The sequence below is a fragment of the Rhipicephalus sanguineus genome, chromosome 4 (genome assembly GCF_013339695.2).
Source record: "Rhipicephalus sanguineus isolate Rsan-2018 chromosome 4, BIME_Rsan_1.4, whole genome shotgun sequence".
NCBI lineage: Eukaryota > Metazoa > Arthropoda > Arachnida > Ixodida > Ixodidae > Rhipicephalus > Rhipicephalus sanguineus.
The window spans coordinates 129009698-129027581 of NC_051179.1; the positions used below are offsets into that span (position 1 = coordinate 129009698).

At 45.9% G+C, this 17884-nt stretch overlaps 1 protein-coding gene and 1 long non-coding RNA gene across 4 annotated transcripts in view; one reads left to right on the forward strand and one right to left on the reverse strand.

The window, feature by feature from the left end:
- Nucleotides 1-17884, forward strand: part of LOC119390670 (gastrula zinc finger protein XlCGF8.2DB) — an 807836-nt gene that overhangs the window by 189189 nt on the left and 600763 nt on the right. For both annotated transcript variants that reach the window (XM_049415127.1, XM_049415126.1), the window contains one exon: nt 16023-17298. In XM_049415127.1, coding sequence (XP_049271084.1) covers nt 16023-16780 — 758 coding nt within the window. In that variant the 3' untranslated portion in view covers nt 16781-17298. Of the gene's footprint in view, nt 1-16022 lie in introns of those variants that run through there.
- LOC125758208 (uncharacterized) overlaps nt 1-17884 on the reverse strand; it is a 400853-nt gene that overhangs the window by 73993 nt on the left and 308976 nt on the right. Inside the window, exon 2 of one of the 2 annotated variants that reach the window (XR_007415975.1) lies at nt 16039-16141. The exons of the other annotated variant lie outside the window; for it this stretch is intronic. This is a non-coding gene — a long non-coding RNA (uncharacterized LOC125758208). Of the gene's footprint in view, nt 1-16038; nt 16142-17884 lie in introns of those variants that run through there. 2 annotated transcript variants of the gene reach the window in all.

Consider the following 17884-nt stretch of genomic DNA (forward strand, 5'->3'; position numbering starts at 1 on the left):
TATGTCGGATCACGCTAATCCGTTCCAAAGGTGAGGTAGATTAGCCCGACTAGGCTAGTGCTTTCGGTAAGGCAGACTAAATAAATCGGGTTAAGCTAATCCTGAACAAGTCAATGTTGAGTTAATTGAGAATGACTAGCGTTTGGTGACTGCGTATGGTCACATTAAGCCGATGATAAATCGCCTAAGCTGGATTAAGGTAGTCTAATCCTGAACCACCAATTTGAGTAAGTGAGATGCTAGCCAGTTGGATGAGAGGAGTGGCACAAATAAGGGAATGTGTATTAGCCGGATTAAGCTAATCCACATTAAACTAATCACCGAAAGTGAATTTGGAGTTAGATTGTCTAACCTGTTGGATGACGGAGCATGGCCACGTTAAGCCCATCCGGATTAAGACAGACGAGATGAGTAACGCGGGAGACGAATTACAGCTCATGATTCTGAATGGATCGGAAGTAGAGAGTAGGTCTGAAATTTAATATGCAGAAAACTAAAGTAATGTGGTACAATCTTGGCGAGGAACAGCGCTTGCGATAGGTGCGAGACGCTGGAAGTGGTAAAGGAGTACGTCTACTTAGGACAGGTAGTAACGCGGAGCGAACCATGAGAGTGAAATAACTAGAAGAATTGGGAGGGAGGCTCATTCGGCAAGCATTATCAAATCATGAATAGTAATCTACCACTATCCCTCAAGAGGAGGTATATAACAGCTGCATCTTACCGGTACTTACTACGGAGCGAAACCTGGAGACTTACAAGAGGGTTCAACTTAAATTGAGGACGACGCAGCGAGCGATGGAAAGGAAAAATGATAGGTGTAACCTTAAGAGACAGGAAGAGGAGCAGAGTGGTCAGGAAAAAACGGGGGTTAAGGATATCATAGTGAAATTAAGAAGAAGAAATGGATATGGGCGGCCACGTAGCACGTCGGCAGGATAACCGGGTCATTAAGGGTAACTGACTGGATTCCAAGGGATGGCAAACGCGTGAGGGGGAGACAAAAAATTAGGTGGGTGATGAGATTAAGAAGTTTGCAGGTATAACGTGGCAGCAGAAAGCACAGGACCGGGTTGATTGGCGGAACATGGGATGGAGGCCTTGCCCTGCGTGGGCGTGACAGGCGAGGATGATGATGGTGATGAAGCTAATACGAATTAAGCTAAATTAATAAAGTGGCTGTTAGAGCTCCATCACGGGGTAATGTATATCATGGCCTACATGACATGCATGACAAGGTTTTCGTGTTATGATCAGCTATTTATGCTATTCATAATCTCTTATCAGGCCATGTAAATTTTGGTACTCAACAAGTTAATAAAACCGCCATTAGAGCTCCATGACCGGGTCATACATTTCATGGCGTATATGGCATGCATGACATCTTTTCGGTGTTATGACGAGTCATTTTTTTTTTCGTCTTACGCTCTTACATGCCTTGTCAATTTTGGTATACATAAAGTTAATAAAACAGCCGTTAGAACATTACGACTGTGTCATGTGTGTCATGGCGCACATGACATGATTTTCCTGTTATGACCAGTCATTCATGTTAGCCATACGCTCCTATCACGCCGTGTCAGTTTTGGTAAACATCAAGCATATAAAGCGGCCGTAAGAGCTCCATGATGGGGTCATGTATGTCATGGCCTATATGACATGCATGACAATGTTTTCGTGTTATAACCAGTCATATATATTTTTCTCATGCTCTTATCATACCATGTCAATTTTGATATACATGAAGTTGGCCAAATGGCCGTTGTAGCTCCTTTATCATGTCACGTATGTCATGGCGTACATTAAAGGCATGTCATGATTTTCATGTAATGAGCAGCCATTTATGTTTTCCGCATGCTCTTCTCATGCTATGTCAATTTTGGTACTCGTCAATTAATCAATCGGCCGCGAGAGCACGAGGACCTACGCAACCAGTGAGATAGCTAGACCGATAGTTTCGCTCTAAATGCCTTTATTTCGCCATCAAATGCTTCGTGCGTAGTAATTAGTGCGTATTCTATTTGTTACTGTAGGGAAGCATTGAAACGCTGTAATGGGCCGTCCTTTCGAGCGCCTTCTAGTGGGTCGCCCTCTTCGCCTCTTCTCGGTGAGCACGCCCCTCGTGCTCGTGAGAGTCTGCGAGTCTGCGCTCTGTCGTGACTGTCGTCGTTGTGCATCGTCTCTGTCAATCCCGCCGTCAATAAACGCCTTTACATTACCAACATTATATGTGCAAGCCCTGCCACCAGAAGGGATAAACTGAGCCAAATCACTGCGCATTTCGCTGGAAGCGTTCCATCTTTGCATGCCAGGCATTGCCACCGAACGCGAATGTTTGAACCAATATGGCGTCCACAAAAGCAGTGTCTCCACCCTGTTCCGGAGGAGCACATCGAGGCATCCTACGTAGAGGGGAACCAGCGCTGGAGTTTCCGCCAAGGATAGGGTGCAGCCTACCAAGGAGGTTAAAATAAAATTTGCTGGAGTGGAGGAGGCCCCTCAGCTGAAGCCGCGTGCCGCCATCTTGCCATAGGCAGAAAGCGCGCCTTCCGCAACGCATGCTGCAGCGGCAGCCGCATAGATGTTCTAGCTGTTCTCTGGCGTGGGTGGCGTCCGGACGTTGTTGGATACATTGTGCGTTGCGTACGGCTGTATAAATCGAGCGAAAAGGTGCACTCTAAGCCGCAAAGGACGAAAAAGGGTCGGTGGTTCGTCCTTTTGGGGGGGTAACTGCACTGCCACAACCATTACTTCCCTAAAGGATGAACGATTCGTCCTTTGGGAGGTACTGCCAGGGGACAACTGTTAGTCCTCAGTAGTTTTGAGGGACGAATGTCGGGGTGTAAAAGTTACCCCTTTAGGGAGTAACTATTTATTTGCAGTGGTAGCTGCGTAGGACAAACTGTTACCCCTGATGGGACTAACAGTTGCTCCTTCTGGATTAAAAAAAAAAAATCAATTTATTACAGTTTCTGGTTGAATTACCGAGAATTTCGAGGTTGATACACGCAGTTGACGACATACCACATTAATATACAGAAATAAGATTCAGAAGTAAACTACAGAAAATTCACAACAACCACACAGGATTCGAACTCGTGACCATTGAATCAGCAGTCGCGTACGCTAACCACTATACCACATGCCAGTGACGCAGCACAGTGAATATGACCGGGGTATATATGTACAGGCACCGTCTGGAAGCTGCGCGTTCTGCCATGTTAGTCAAAGTAGCAAGATTCCTTATATTATTAGACTTCAGCCTTCAGTGTTTCGCAAGCAACCATTCGGTGATCACGTTCATGAAAATTGTAAAATGCGTTGGATTGGTTTTTTCTGCGCGCGTGTTTCGAGCGAATTTGGGCGCTTGATGAATGTAGGTATATAAACAGTCTCATTATGCTCCCGTCGACGTGTCAAGTTTGCTCGCTTCTCACTGTACAGAACAACGGTTGGTTATATCGTTCACTGAAAATGTCTGTTTAATAATAATAAAAAGAATAAAAAAATGAAATGCGCAAGTGAACTCTGATAGAAATATTTACAACGAGTGTGTCAGGTAAGTGAAGCATGCCAGCGGTTATATACTGACGCCGGCAAAAATTTCTGTTTTTCCAATAAAGAGTCCTCTCTCTCTCCTCTGTTAATGACAAAAAAACGAAAACGTCTCAAGAAACAACCAAGTTTATTCAACGACTCGTGTCAATTCTGCAGCATCGTGTGTACACATAAATTGAGCAACTTTGGTTGAATGCAGAAGATAGGATGGACTTCTCCGCATTATAGAAGAGACAATGAAAAGTGCAATGTTTTATCCGAATGGATGCTGTCCAGCCGACGTCAGGAAGTGCAACAGCACCATCGACAGCTGCTGAGAGCGTGTTCATAGCAGCAAGATGTTGAAGACGGTTCCTCAGGAGGCGCAACGCTCTCATTCATCGATTTCCTGAAAAAGTAATTGCAGAAGCATTAATATTTTCCGGCAGAACTGATCGTGCACTTGCAGTTACGTCACAAGGCGTCTGTTAGAAATGCTGCATGCGTAAAAATTAGACGAAAACTGCTCTTTCACAAAACCTGCATATCCATATAGTGCAATGGAACAGTTCAGAATGCGTATGAGTTTCGAAAACCCGTCCTCTGGGGCGGGGGGGGGGGGGGGGGGGGAGTTAACGTTCACGCTTTCACAGCGACACGCTAGTGGCCCACTTATTTATCAATGAGGCTTGCTCTTCATTTGAGAGATTAAAAATAAACGATTCCTAGCATCGCTACAAACGAGCGAAATCGCCGATGCCGTCGCCGACTGCCCGTTGTAGCGGTGCTAAGCCTTTAGCTAGACATACTATTTTAACAGCCAATCTTCCAAATGACTTGTTTACATTGCTATAGAAGATATTGTGCGGAGTTTACGTGAATGTTCTTTAAAAAGTCGCGAATATTTCTGATAAACAACGCTTATTTGGGCAGCACTGAAAAACATAGCTATTTTTGAACAGCTGCACTTGCTACAGCTAATGTTGAGCCGTCAACCCGAGGTTACCATGTTCAATGGCCCAACCATCATGCTTGTAATTCTATAGCAGGCGGGGCGCACTCGCGACGCTGTATCGCGCGAGCTCATCATCATGCGTGTTTTGTTCGCGCAGAACGTGAATGTTAAACAAGCGGTGATGGTTACATATCAACTGCTCACAGGTAAAATCACGCGGAGTGATGGCAGCCTTGTTTACACTCACCTCTCAGGCGATGTCCCAGTCGGCGCGTAGCATTTCGAGTAGGGTAGCAGTTCATTCCAGTAGCAGATCACGTTTACCCACAACCGCGAAGATGATTCAGTGCACCACAAGTGACAGCAATCGCAACCACGAAACGAGAACACATCCACAAACACACCTCAAACCGCCGAGTCCTAGCTTGCCGTGCATACGACGAGAACACCACGCAGTGCATTGATCAGCTTGGGCGCGAGCACATTTTTTTTTGTGTGTGTGAAAGCTTTTCCACATTTGTTTATTATTATGCCATATGAACGATATACTTTACTTCTGCGTGCAGTTGCCGTAGTTGACAAGACCTTTTACACTTAAATAAACGGTAACAGTTCATTTCTTTAGCGGACTCTTTGAATACGCGCATGCTGACCATTCGTTCGAGGTCGCCACTGCGCCGGAAAGGTCCATGGGAGTTAAACGTGCTCCCTGTGGTCTAACAGTTTCCTCCCTCACTTTGCACACGCGACCCTCGTCTTGCAGTTATCCTGCGGGGACGAACTACCGGTTGCGGGGACGAAATGCAGCACTTACTCCATTTCGCACCTTTGCGGCTTAGAGTGTGGGATGAAGTTTCAGTTGTAAGCAGAACATTTCGAGCTCGATGAAAACTTCTCTATATTGCCGGAACATATGCTGACAGCCCCCGCGATCGGTCTCTAAATTTCCCATCTGACGGTCATTCTTTTTTCCTAACCGGTTTCGTAAGGACTCAAATGTTCGAAGCACGTCGGGGCAGGCTGTTTGACGGGAAGTCTGGAAGCCAAAAGACGGCGATCGCATATGTTAGAGGCAGGAGCGTAGCCAGAAATGTTTTTCGGGGGTGGTTCAACCATACTTTATGTATGTTCGTGCGTGCGTTTGTATGTGTGCGTGCCTAAATACGCAAGCGAAACTGAAAAATTTCGGGGGGGTTTGAACCCCCCCAACCACCCCCTTGGCTACGCCCCTGGTTAGAGGCACTTTTCGCCAAATTGTTTCGACCGGACTAGGCTGCGACCTGGGAGTTTTTCGACTAGCTGTGCTTGACGCGTTTGTAAAACACTTGCAAAACCCAGTGATACACATTCTTGTGCTTGTTGATACCACTGGTGCGGAGCGCGAATAGGAAAATAACGCACCGCTTGCTATTCATTGAAATTATATAAATGGGCCGATTTCGTTATCGGTTGCCCTGTTCGTGCTATAAAAGGGTAGCTCGCAACTACGAGGTTAAGTAACGTCATTTGGGCAATATACAAGGACCTGTTTTTTCTTACATTCGTGCATTTTTTTTTCGTTATATTTGTATTTGCTCTATGCAGTGCAGCGAGTAAAACCAGCAGATCTGAACTGTGCAGTGCTCTTTCCAGCTGCAAATAAAGCGACCTAACCGATCGCCCAGGGGTACTCCGGTCGTTAGATGCGTTCAAATTGAAAAAAGTTGTTGAGGATGTGACAGTTGCATCACCTATACGGCAGCATTACGAAGAAATGCTTCATCTTTTCCAAGAAGAGATAAAACAGCTCAAGATGAAAATTCTGCAGCAGAAAAATTGCACGCTAACCAAAAAGAGCGAGGCGCGATCCTCAAGCGATAATAAAGATCAAGGATCAAAAGCTCATGTCTGAGTAGGGCAGGGCGATGTTCACTGCAGCCTTCCCCCATACATACAGCAACCCCTAGGGCACGAAAAGACCAGAAATTATTCCATCCGAGATGCGGGCGTTTGCGTTAACGCTGCACTTCTATTCTCCATCAGCTTACGAGTATGTACGCACGAAGTTTAATCGTTTAATCGCGCACTGTCAGCAGAGCGCTCTATATTTGAGAACGGTGTACAGAATTCCATCAAAGGAAATGCTGGCCTCACAGATGAGTCACTGTCTCGAAAAAGCTAGCCCAATGCCGCACAAAAACTCTACTCTACTTTGATTGTTGATGACAAATGAGAAAACATGTTGAGATTGTGGGCGACTAAACGGTTAGATATGCGGACTTTGGGACTGGAATACATGATGACAGACTATGCTTGTTGGCTTAAACTTATGACTTATGTCACTTGGGCGTTTTTAATTGACTCATTGACAGGGTAAGAGAGAGCGGCCGCGAGCCTACTAAATAGTATCGAAAAAGCTGTATCTATTGAAACAGTGTCGATTGCAAGCTGAATGCCCTTGAAGCACGTCCATGCAAAGCCAAAACTATTCTTTTTGGAGATTTTGAGCTTGTCTTGAGAAAAGAGATGACTTTCAAGCCTTCACGAATATATATCCTTCTCGATGAGCATATCGAGTGTGGTGCTTTGGACCCACATTTGGACCCGCTCAAAGAAAGTGGCCGAACTCCATATATGCATAAGACTCCGTCACATGACGAACGAAATAAACAGGAAAATGAATGCCGAGAAGTGAGGTCTGCTCTTACGAGGATAATTATTAAAAAAAAAAAAACAGTGATACAGGCCCTTCGGTGTGCATGCTTGCAAGGAAAACGCAAAAGAAACAGAATAAAACTGGCCCGATTCTTATCTGCGATTTCGCTTCTTATTCTTGACAACTTTTCCCTTAATGTTCGCCATTATAACCATTAAAAACCACGGAGGAAAGACGCGGTCAGCGCGGCGGGCGCGCTTTGGCTCCCGTTTCTTGCCTATGGCAAGATGGCCGCCGCGCGCGCGCCGCGGCTTCCCTGCGGCCCACTGATTAGTATAGGCTTCCCAAGCAACGCTTAGCGGCGCTGCTGCTCTTGACAGGCAGCGCCATCTCTGGCAGAAAAAGAGAAACTGGGGTGTTAGCAGCGCGCGTTTTCCCTTCTCTTCACCGCGTTGCCGCTCGCTTTGCACGTGCAGAGCTCTTGCGGTGCACTTGCGCCGCCTCAAAATGTACCGCTTGCAGTGCGGCTTCAAAAGGATTTTCAAGCTTGACTGGCACTTCCGAAAAGCGAACCTGAAAAAATGAGAAAGGCTCGTCAATCACGTTAACGGTGAAGAGCAGACGATCGACGACAGCGACGCCCGACTCAAAGCGAAATGCATTTCCCAAGTCGCGATTACACCGTGTAGGACGTATACATCGAGGTAAGTCTCATTCTGTCATGTTAAAGATGAATAATGGTCCACATGCACTCCGAAATGAAGCCGTACATGCTATCGATGTTGTGCGGCGTGGACTACGAATCATATGATTGTTGTTTTGATATGGCATGCTTACAGTAGCAGCCGTGTACTTTCGTGAACAAACGTTTGCGGCGTGCGAAAAAAAGATTAAACGGCCATGGCACTGCTTCCTGAGAAGGTTAGAGTCAAGTCCTCCGTGCCGCTGTAGAATCACCCGCCGATTAAGACGCGAGGCGGCTAGCTGAGCTTTAACCACTGTGAAGCAAGATGAACTGCCCGCCTCGTTTTTTCGGCTCTCGCGTCATGCTTGCAGTCTCTTTTTATGATATCGACTTGACAGGCGTATAAAACCTATTGCGTGAACGCTGCTAGAAAATCTCACAAAGTCAGAAGGTGGTTACTTCAAGGTTGCAATTGCAAAGCATGTATTAAGTGCCAGTTATATTTAGCGGCTTAAATATATATCACCCTAATAAAGTGACAAAAACAAAGCAAACCTGCAGAACGATGTCAAGGCTTGCTGAAAATGCACAGACGTCCATTCCGGCGTGATAAAGCAGCCTTCCCGACGCGTGAAATGCAGGCGCCGAACTTCTGACAATGTGCGGAGTTCAGTTGTATTCAACCAACCGCGCAACGCTAACGGTATAACGCGAATGTGAACGTTCAACAACGACGGGTAGGTCTCACGAGCACGGGGAATCAAAACACAAAGTTGCTTCACCTACAACCGTAACTGGACTTTAACAATGCGAGAAGACAGCGAGTAATCATTACTGTAGTCGCTGCGTGCATGCGCCCCGTTACTTACCGATTCAGGTAGTCGGAACGAACGAAAGCGATGAACTCAGACAGCCAAATAGAAGGCGAGACAGCGCTGTCAGCTATCCACGCTTGCCGCCTTTATTTCTCGTGCGACAAGCCCGGGAACCGATACAGTTTAACACGTGAATAGTGTGCCTTGGCGTTGTCTGCACTGTTGTGGCCGGCCACTAAACCGCAATACTTCGGACCACGCTTACGCTTCCGCGGGGTCGCTTCTGCCATCGCGGAAATGCGCAGCTTCGCACAGCAAGCCTCTCCGTTCAACGTACCCAGCTGACGGCCTCCCAGTTACCCGCACCGAGAGAAGAACGCGTGCGCACGTGCGCTACCGCTACCAGAGAACACCCATACTAGGCCCATACATTTGCCGCTACCGTGAAAGGGGCTGAGTCGGCCGCGCCGAAGGTTCAGAGCTTTCCGACAGAGCCGCAGCGCGGCTGGCGCGGCGCTGTCGTCGCGCCGCAAACTTGAGCTTGGGTTTCTCCACTCCAGCAAGTTTTATTTAAACCTCCTTGGTTTCCGCGGACAGGTTGCGCCGCCCTGCCGGGCACAGCCGGAAACACTCGGGCACACAAACAAATATAGTAACTGCTAACGTGAACCATGCCGCCGTCCGCGATCATCAAACGAGGAAAAAGAAGCGTCGAGACCGATGGTATTGTTGTATTCACAAATGCGCCCCAATCAAAAATGTTTTTAATAACTGAAAAAAATTGTCCAGAGCATAGTTGACTCCCTTCTGCCTTGCTTTCCACCGATCCACATGGGTTGGCGCTCTGGAAAACATCACAAATCTTTTATTTGAAACTGGCCTTGAAAAAGGTAAAGAAAGCACATGACAGCTTAGGTTGCGTAAGCATCGCGCCGTACATACACATACCGTATTTACTCGATTGTAACATGACCACGATTGTAACGCCAGGGGTGACATTTCATTACGTCCAGGGGGAAAAAATAGAATTTCGGTATTCGATTGTAACGCGAGGGTCGACTTTAGGTTGCAAAAATCTAAAAAAAAACGCGTTACATTCGAATAAAACGGTATTATACGTCACTGTCATGTGCACAGCTCTAGACCGGTTATAAATCTATGACCGCTAGAAAAAGCGTGATGTCTACGCATGTTCCATTGCTGATCACACACTGCATGTCAAACTCGGAACCACCACGAAGTCAATTACCACTAGGTTCCTCAAAGGCATTTTTTTTAAGGATCAGGCTTAGACGACGGTCGATCACAAGTTTGCAAACGGTCTGCAGATGATGGCGAGTCGACGTCGTTAAAGCACGAGACCTGCGACATGTTTGTATTTCCGCTAACACCTCTGATCTCCACTTTGCACCGGTCTTTTTACATTTATTTCACGATTCACCGTCAGCTACAGAAACGTTTTTTTTTAAAGACTGCGATACGAGCATTTAGTGGGCACACGCAAGCCGTTAAAAACACCGTAAAGGAAAGCGTGTAGGGAAACAGCTTCTGTAATATAGTACGAGTGCTGTAACTACAGATTACGTAAATGTGATATGCTCGCTCAAAACAGCTGTCACTGACTGGGTTGAATGTTCTCAGTGCTGCCTGAGGCACTAATTTTATTTCAAAGCGGGCGCACAACAAGCACACAATGTGCCCAAGCGTTCGAAACGCGAACCATAAAACTCCTTTTTTCAGCGTGGCAAATTGATTTTGAAAGTTTGTGCGCCTGAAAGGGCCCTATTGCACAACGAATAATAAGATTGCGTTAATGGTACGCTGTTTACAATACCAGCAATATTCAAGCGAAATACTCAAGTAGTGTATCTCGCATAACACGGAGCAGAAGGGTCGGGGTCCAGTTTGCTGCGTCTGATGTTTCTAATCCAAAGGCGTTGTCGCTTTTGGATTAGACAACAGCCCATCGCACGCAACAACAGCCCATCGCACGCAACAAATTCAAGCGTGAATGCGAGGAGCAGTCGCCATGAATACGCGCGCGAGACCATACGCGGCTTCGCAACGCGTAAATGCGGCGTGCCGGCGCTCGCCGTCGCGGCTCCGCGTCGCGCTGCTGCCGCCACTGCCGCCGCCGGCGAGGAGAGAGGGTTTACGTCACGAGAAGAAGGCGGTGCTGGGGCGGGGCGCGGAGAGCGGCGAGATGAAACAATCGCCAAACTCTCCCGAAGGGTATATATGGCTCTGGTACAAGCTGCGACGCCTTGGCGAGCTATGAGAAACATCTGGTAATACAGAGCCGCCGCGAGGCGTACGACGGCACGTTTCAACTAAAGCCCCTCCATGCGTTTTCCGCCGGCAGACGCGATGGAGGGGCTTTAGTTTCAACGTGCCCTCACATATCTCGTGGCACGTTCAACGCATGCTGAACGTCATTCGACACTACCGCGGCTTTTGCTCGACGTGCGTCGTTTTGTAGGTACTTTGGAACGCGCAAGACTAGCGAAGATCGGCACACTTCGCTGCACTGTGGCGCGGCGGGCGAGCAGCGATGCCACCGATGATTCTCCGCTGCTGTTTCAGTGATGTGCTGTGTGCGGACGGGTACCTTCGCGAGAGTGTGCTGTCGAAAGGACGGAAGCTGTCCAATGCGAAGTATGTTAATGACGTGGAAGAAGCTGGTTTTCGCAGACAGCGATTGTGACCTTTCGGAGAAGTGTCAACAAAGCACCGTACGACGTAAAGTGTAAGTTTACGTCGTACGGTGAAGTCGATTCAAGAAATGATGTACTTGGAGAATATACCCATATTTTGCAAACCCTCAACATGGTACATTATAGTAGGAACATGTTTACTGTAAGAAATATGCAAAGACAAAATATACAGCACCCCTAGAACTACCCTCCACCCCCTGCCCTCCAGTAATTACACAAATGAATGATGCACATACCAGTTGGATGCGCAGTACAGAAATAACGACATATGTCATGAAATTAGAGCATATACTCTTCTTAATTAATGTCATGTTCAAAGTTCACTAATGACATTAAGATAGCGCACAAAATCCCCTCCCGTCCTAAAAAGTGTTTGTTTTCCCTTTGCACTTGTCTGACAAAACAGTGCACTGTTTATTCTGAATCTCATCATTACTTACCCAGCAGCACATATATTTCTTAATGAGAAACCAAATGTCAGCTGCAGCCTCTTCAACTTGTAACCCATGCTGCTATTTTCCTGTATATTATCAGTTTACACTGACTGTGACTTTCCATTCAAATGTATATTATGCCTAGTTTTTCATCAGGCTCGCTTATCACATCAGTAAGTAGATTGCTAGTACAATACATTGTTTGCTAAGGCTCAATACTCAACGATTTGCTGTTTTATTAGCAAAAGTATAACATATAACACGTTCTTGATGCAAGCAAAAATATCCGTGACGGTGCTTCAATGAGCTATTACCGACTCTTGTTACAAAATAGGTGTGTGCTTTCAAAGTAGGTTACAAGTTATATGGACGCTATAGTACTTTTGCTGGGAAAAATCGTGACATATTTTGAACGAAATGGACAAGGACGGTTAACAGGCCAAGTAAGGTCTTAATTGAATAAATTATAAGACATATGACATTATTTGGCACTAGTGTATTAATAGACATATATATAAATGGCGGTTTGAAACAGGGCCGTAACTAAGGAGAGGTTGAGGCGGTTCCGATACCCCCGAAATTTTTTCGTGCTTTATCTTTTCGGGTGACACTAAATTACTTCCATGCCTTCACAGCGACCACCAGTTGCCAAAGTTCACAGAAACACCCTCCGAAAAAAATTCCTGGGTACGGTCCTGGTTTGAAATATGCATCACCTCTATTTGTGAAGAAATATGCATTACTCATGTTACGCTTCCTAAAAGGCCCTTGTATCTTTTTTTGGATAACAAAGCACTTTGCAATTGTCATGACATGACAGGCGTGAAACACAAATTAAGAATGCTTCCAGATGTGATGCTTTTATGTTACCTATAATGAATTGGATGACATTATTTCAGGAAGAGACAAGTTGGCATGAGCACTACAATAACAGAGAGCTGAACTAGTTGGTTCGTATTCATGTTAGAAGACAGGGCGTGCAAACACAGGCACGAGTGAGAAATCGACACCACAAACGCCGACTAACAACTGAAAAGACACACAGCGGCAGAAAAGAAAGTAGACATGAAAACTTACCTGTGCATTCCCAGCCAAGAGGTGATACCTATCGATAACTGTTCAAGATTTCAACTTCTGCTTTATGCAAGTTAATGAAGAGTTAGCCGATGCATGCATCTATCTTTGCATTATCGAGAGTATAAATGCACGACGAAATTCGATGAATGTGCAGTTTTCTACGAGCACAAGAATGAAGCAACACGTCTAATAGTTGAGGCACGGCACATAAATAATAATGATAGCGCATGCATGAGCCAACCGTCGGTTAACTAGCATAAAGAAGAAATTAAATACCTCAACAGTTATCTCTCACGTATACCACCACGTGTGCGGACTGATAGGTATCACATCTTGCCTGGGCATGCGCAGATAAAATTCGTGTCTACTTTCTTTTCAGCCACTGTACGCCTTTTCAGTTGTTAGTCGCTGATTGCAATGTTTCCTCTTGTGTGTCCATGTTTGCATGTCACGTCTTTTGACTATCAGCGCTACCTTGGGACAGAGGTTCTAATCTGCACATCTTCAGTTCGATTCAAGCACTTTTTCATATCCGCATTGCTTCATTGCCAAAATACTGTTAAAGTCCTTTTTTCTCAAAAGCTTTGCCATATGGAAGCATTCCTTATGAAACATTTGTAGAGAATTGCAAGGAATCCATGACTATCTACCTTTCTGGGAGCCCTTACCACGTGAAATGTAAAGCATTATGCTAAGCATATTTTAGTAAAGGAACAAAGCTCTCATAAGCCTCATTTGTATTCGTACTGCTAGATTCACATGCAGAAGAAATTTACTCAAGGAATCTTGCAACTAACTTATCCCATGTCTCATTCTAGTTTGGGCCACAGACACTACTTACTTTTCAGTGACTCCAAGGTCAGATAGTGTATTTTCAAATGCAGACCCATGTACTGTGTCCTTTTGTAAACCCTGTGCTTTTATTACAAAAGTATATCTGCTGCGGTTGCTAAATAGCTATGACATTTTTATGGGTGGGACCAGTCCATCTGGTAGTTAGTATCCTGGCTGTGAATAACGGTGGGTGTTGAGGAAGCAACATAAACGAGTCACAAAACAAATGAGACTTTGAATAAGTTTATTTGATGTAAGTGCACGACAACTACATTTATTCCAGTAGAGTGAAAATTGTTGTGTGTGATCTCTTCATTTATTGCAACAATGGGAACAATGTCAGAAAATACTCGGGGGGGGGGGAGGGGGCTTGGGGTCACATCACGGTATTGTCTGCAATATGGTGTTGAATGGAATTTCCAGTGCAGTCTTCTGGCTCTCTGCTGAAATTAAAAATAGGAGCACGACAAAGGCAGTTAAAGAAGAAACTGCGTACAGCAGACTGCAGCATCTTTCCCAGTTCCAAAAACTTTGTAAGGTCTTCAAACATTTTTACACAAAAGCAAAATTATTTTTTCATGTCATTGCTCCTGTACCTACTGGGCCAAAAGCAACATGTTTCCTTCTGAACTATTTTTATTCACAAGTAAACCCATCTAAGCAAAGTGGCATATATCCTAACTTGCAGTTTCAATACTTTCTTGAGGCAATGTTCACAGCAGGCATTATACTAGTGTTAGAAATAATTACCAGACTGTTTGTCACCTAATCCAACTGTAAACAGCTGTAAAATTGCATCTTAATGTTTTTATGTGTTCACTTTTACTGTGAAATATTTTCATACTCAATTAGTACACCACAGTCACGAACAGTATGGTATCTTCAGGTTGGTTCAACAGAAAGCAGCAGGTTAGAACCAACCGTGTAATGAGCTCAGAGTTGACAGCAAGAAGTGGACTATGAGTATTCAAGTAACATGAGCTACATAAGACCTTAAGAGCTCTCTATCAGTGCTGACTTCTCTTGACCTGACAAAATGTTTAAAAGTGGTAAAAAAATCGTCACGAAAAAAAAATCACACACGCACACGTAGACTAAAGATGTCAAGCCAAAAGGAAAACTGGTCAATGAAGAAAAAAATGCCAGGCCTGCATGGAACATGTAGCATAATCACAGCATAAGCTGGAGAAGTGGCCTTCTATACAGCCCGTAGTAAACTCTCACAAAATGCCTCCTGCAAGTACACTTACTAGGTACCCACTACACCAACGCCATCATTTTGCACAGTAACAAACTACCCACTATGCATCTGTAAGGTGCTTAGGTAGCTGCACGCTTTGTTGATGGTGTGATTGATTATGATAAGGATGAAGAATTATGGATCAGCCCTTTGCAACGAGTGGGAAGCTTTCTTGTGCAATTCTACTTTTGTGCCAAGCAATGTTACATCTGTAAACGTGATTCCTCACCTAACATGATGCCTGCAAAAATTATTTTTGCGAAGATTCAAGTACTTGCATGGCTTTATGGCAGGATGCATCACTACCATGTGGATTCCGAGTTTGATTTCAGCTCAAACCCTGGGCTTTGTTTCTTACTAAGGATGACAGCTGTGATGGACCCTGGCGGCGGTGGCAAATAATTTTGCCACTAAAACCGGCTGTTGTCGTGAGCTCATAACAGCTTACACTGCAAAAAGCACCTTTCTTTTGTGTTTAGTTATGACACACCTGGAAATCATATGGCCCTACCAACGAAGAACAGCTTTGTGATACTACAGTGTTCACATATAGATCCAACGGTCGTACATCATTAAAAAATTACTAATACTTCTAACCTTTATCTTTTTCTTTGCTTTTCCATTGTGCATCACATGAACTTATTTAACTCATATTATCTTTCATATGCTTCATGTGTTACAATATGAAGTAATATTCTTTTGCTGTGTAGTCTTCTGTGGATACTTCTCTGCAGACAGAGGTACAGTAAGTAGTCGAATGGGTTAGTATTTATTGCTGCATATTCAAACACATTTGACTCTTTGGATATAGCATCGGAATGTCGTCTAAGCCAGATTCTTTTTTTTTTGCCGCCTTTTTTTCCCCTGTGTTAAGCGTATAATTTATGTGCAGTAAGAAGGGAATTTTCGTAAGACTTGTGTCGTTTCACTGTTGCCATAACAGTAGCTTTTGTTCCTGAGAGACAACGTGATCATCTACTTCACAAACGTTCGTAGCAACCCCTGTGAATTGCCTGCTTCTGTAGTCCCTGCAGTGCCATGTAGACGTATGACGCATAATTTGCATTCACTTAGAATACTCTCGATGGCTTTGCAGGCTCCTTGTCTTTTCTGTCCTTGGAGCAGTCGTCTTCATTGGCGTCTGTACGAGGCCGACTTCATTCCTGCCAGCAGTGCACCTATGTGACCCTGGACAAGTCAACTATGAACAGACACCTTCAGAAACACATGGGCGAGCCCCCCTTACAGTGCCACTTCTGTCCAGCTGCGTTCACTCGCAAGTCCGAGCTGGTGCGTCACGTGCGCACCCACACAGGAGAGCGCCCCTTCTGCTGTGCCCACTGCAATGCGTCCTTTGTGCAGAAAAACAGCCTCGTTATACACATCCGCACGCACACTGGAGAGCGGCCATTTTCCTGCGTCCACTGCGATGCGTCGTTTGTGCGGAAAAACAGCCTCGTGAGACACATCCGCATGCACACAGGAGAGCGTCCATTTTCTTGTGTCCACTGCAATGCATCCTTTGTGCAGAAAGGCAGCCTCTTGAGACACATCCGCACGCACACTGGAGAGCGGCCCTTTTCCTGTAACCACTGCAATTCCTCCTTTTCGATGAGAAGCGGCTTCATTGAGCACATGCGCATTCACACAGGGGAGCGTCCCTTCTCCTGTGTGCGCTGTAATGCATCTTTCGGTAAAAAGAGCAGCCTCGTGAGACACATCCGCGCGCACTCTGGAGAGCGGTCCTTTCCCTGTGTTCACTGCGTTGAATCCTTTTGTACGAAAAGCACCCTCATATTGCACATGCGCACTCACGCCCACACATTAGAACGTCCCTTTTCCTGTGTTCACTGAATGCGTCCTTTGTGCGAAATAGCAGCCTCGTGATACACATCCGCACGCACACAGGAGAACGCCCTTTTCCTGTGTCCACTGTAATGCGTCCTTTACGGAGAACAACAGCCTCGTGACACACATGCGCACTCACACAGGACAGCGTCCCTTTTTGTGTGTGCGCTGTAATGCATCTTTTGGTCGGAAGCGTCACCTCGCGGAACACATCATCCGCAAGCATAGAGGGGAGTGTCCCTTTTCCTGTGTCCGTTGCAATGCATCTTTTTCACAAAGGCATGACCTCACGGACCACTTGTCCCATCATCATGCAAATAAGAAGCCATAAAGGTGACCGGCCTACAGGCTTTCCTTAAAAGGGTAGTAAGCAACCGCGTGGTCCTAAACATGTGATGGAGAGATAACTGAGCGCTTGTGCGACAAGAACCTGCTGCTGCAAGATTGTTGTGGATAAGTGTTGTAAAGAGAAAGTTACACGATATAGAACAACCCGCTTCGGCTGGTGTTTGTTTCTCTCTCGGCCATCCAACTTTTCTCGGCAGCGAAAAGGTGTAGATGTAGCTAGTTGTCGGGACGACGCCAACTTCGATAACGGAACATGACGTCGGCATTTACGTCATCGGCGCTCAGCCAATGACCAAGCAAGGCTTCCTCCGTGTGTCACTCGTGTCAGAACGGCTTGGTGAGGAAGTGCAATGAGAGGAGTGCAAGGCTCTGGTGAAGTAATTAAGTATGCCACTGGCACGGCCGCTCTTTATCCAGCGGCCGTGCCACTGGGCATGCGTCCCTCCCCTAGCGGTAAAGCCGCGAAACACCTCTTGATTTCGGAGTCTTTCGTTCTCCCTATATCGGTTGTCGTGGTAGTCCCAGCCCCTTTAAAAAAAAATTACACCATCTCCCGCTAAAGGGGACCATGAGGCGATGCGAAGCCGGAGCACTTGCACGATCGCGTTCCGTTGGCGTTCGCTGGGCATGCCACCGACCTCGCGTCGTGGAACGCGAAGAGGAGCACTACGCGCGTCGTGTCTTCCCTCTAGCCTGGCCGTTAATTCTCACAGGGCGTGCGGGGAACGTCGACAGGCGCGCTAGAGAGAGGCAGCGTAGGAG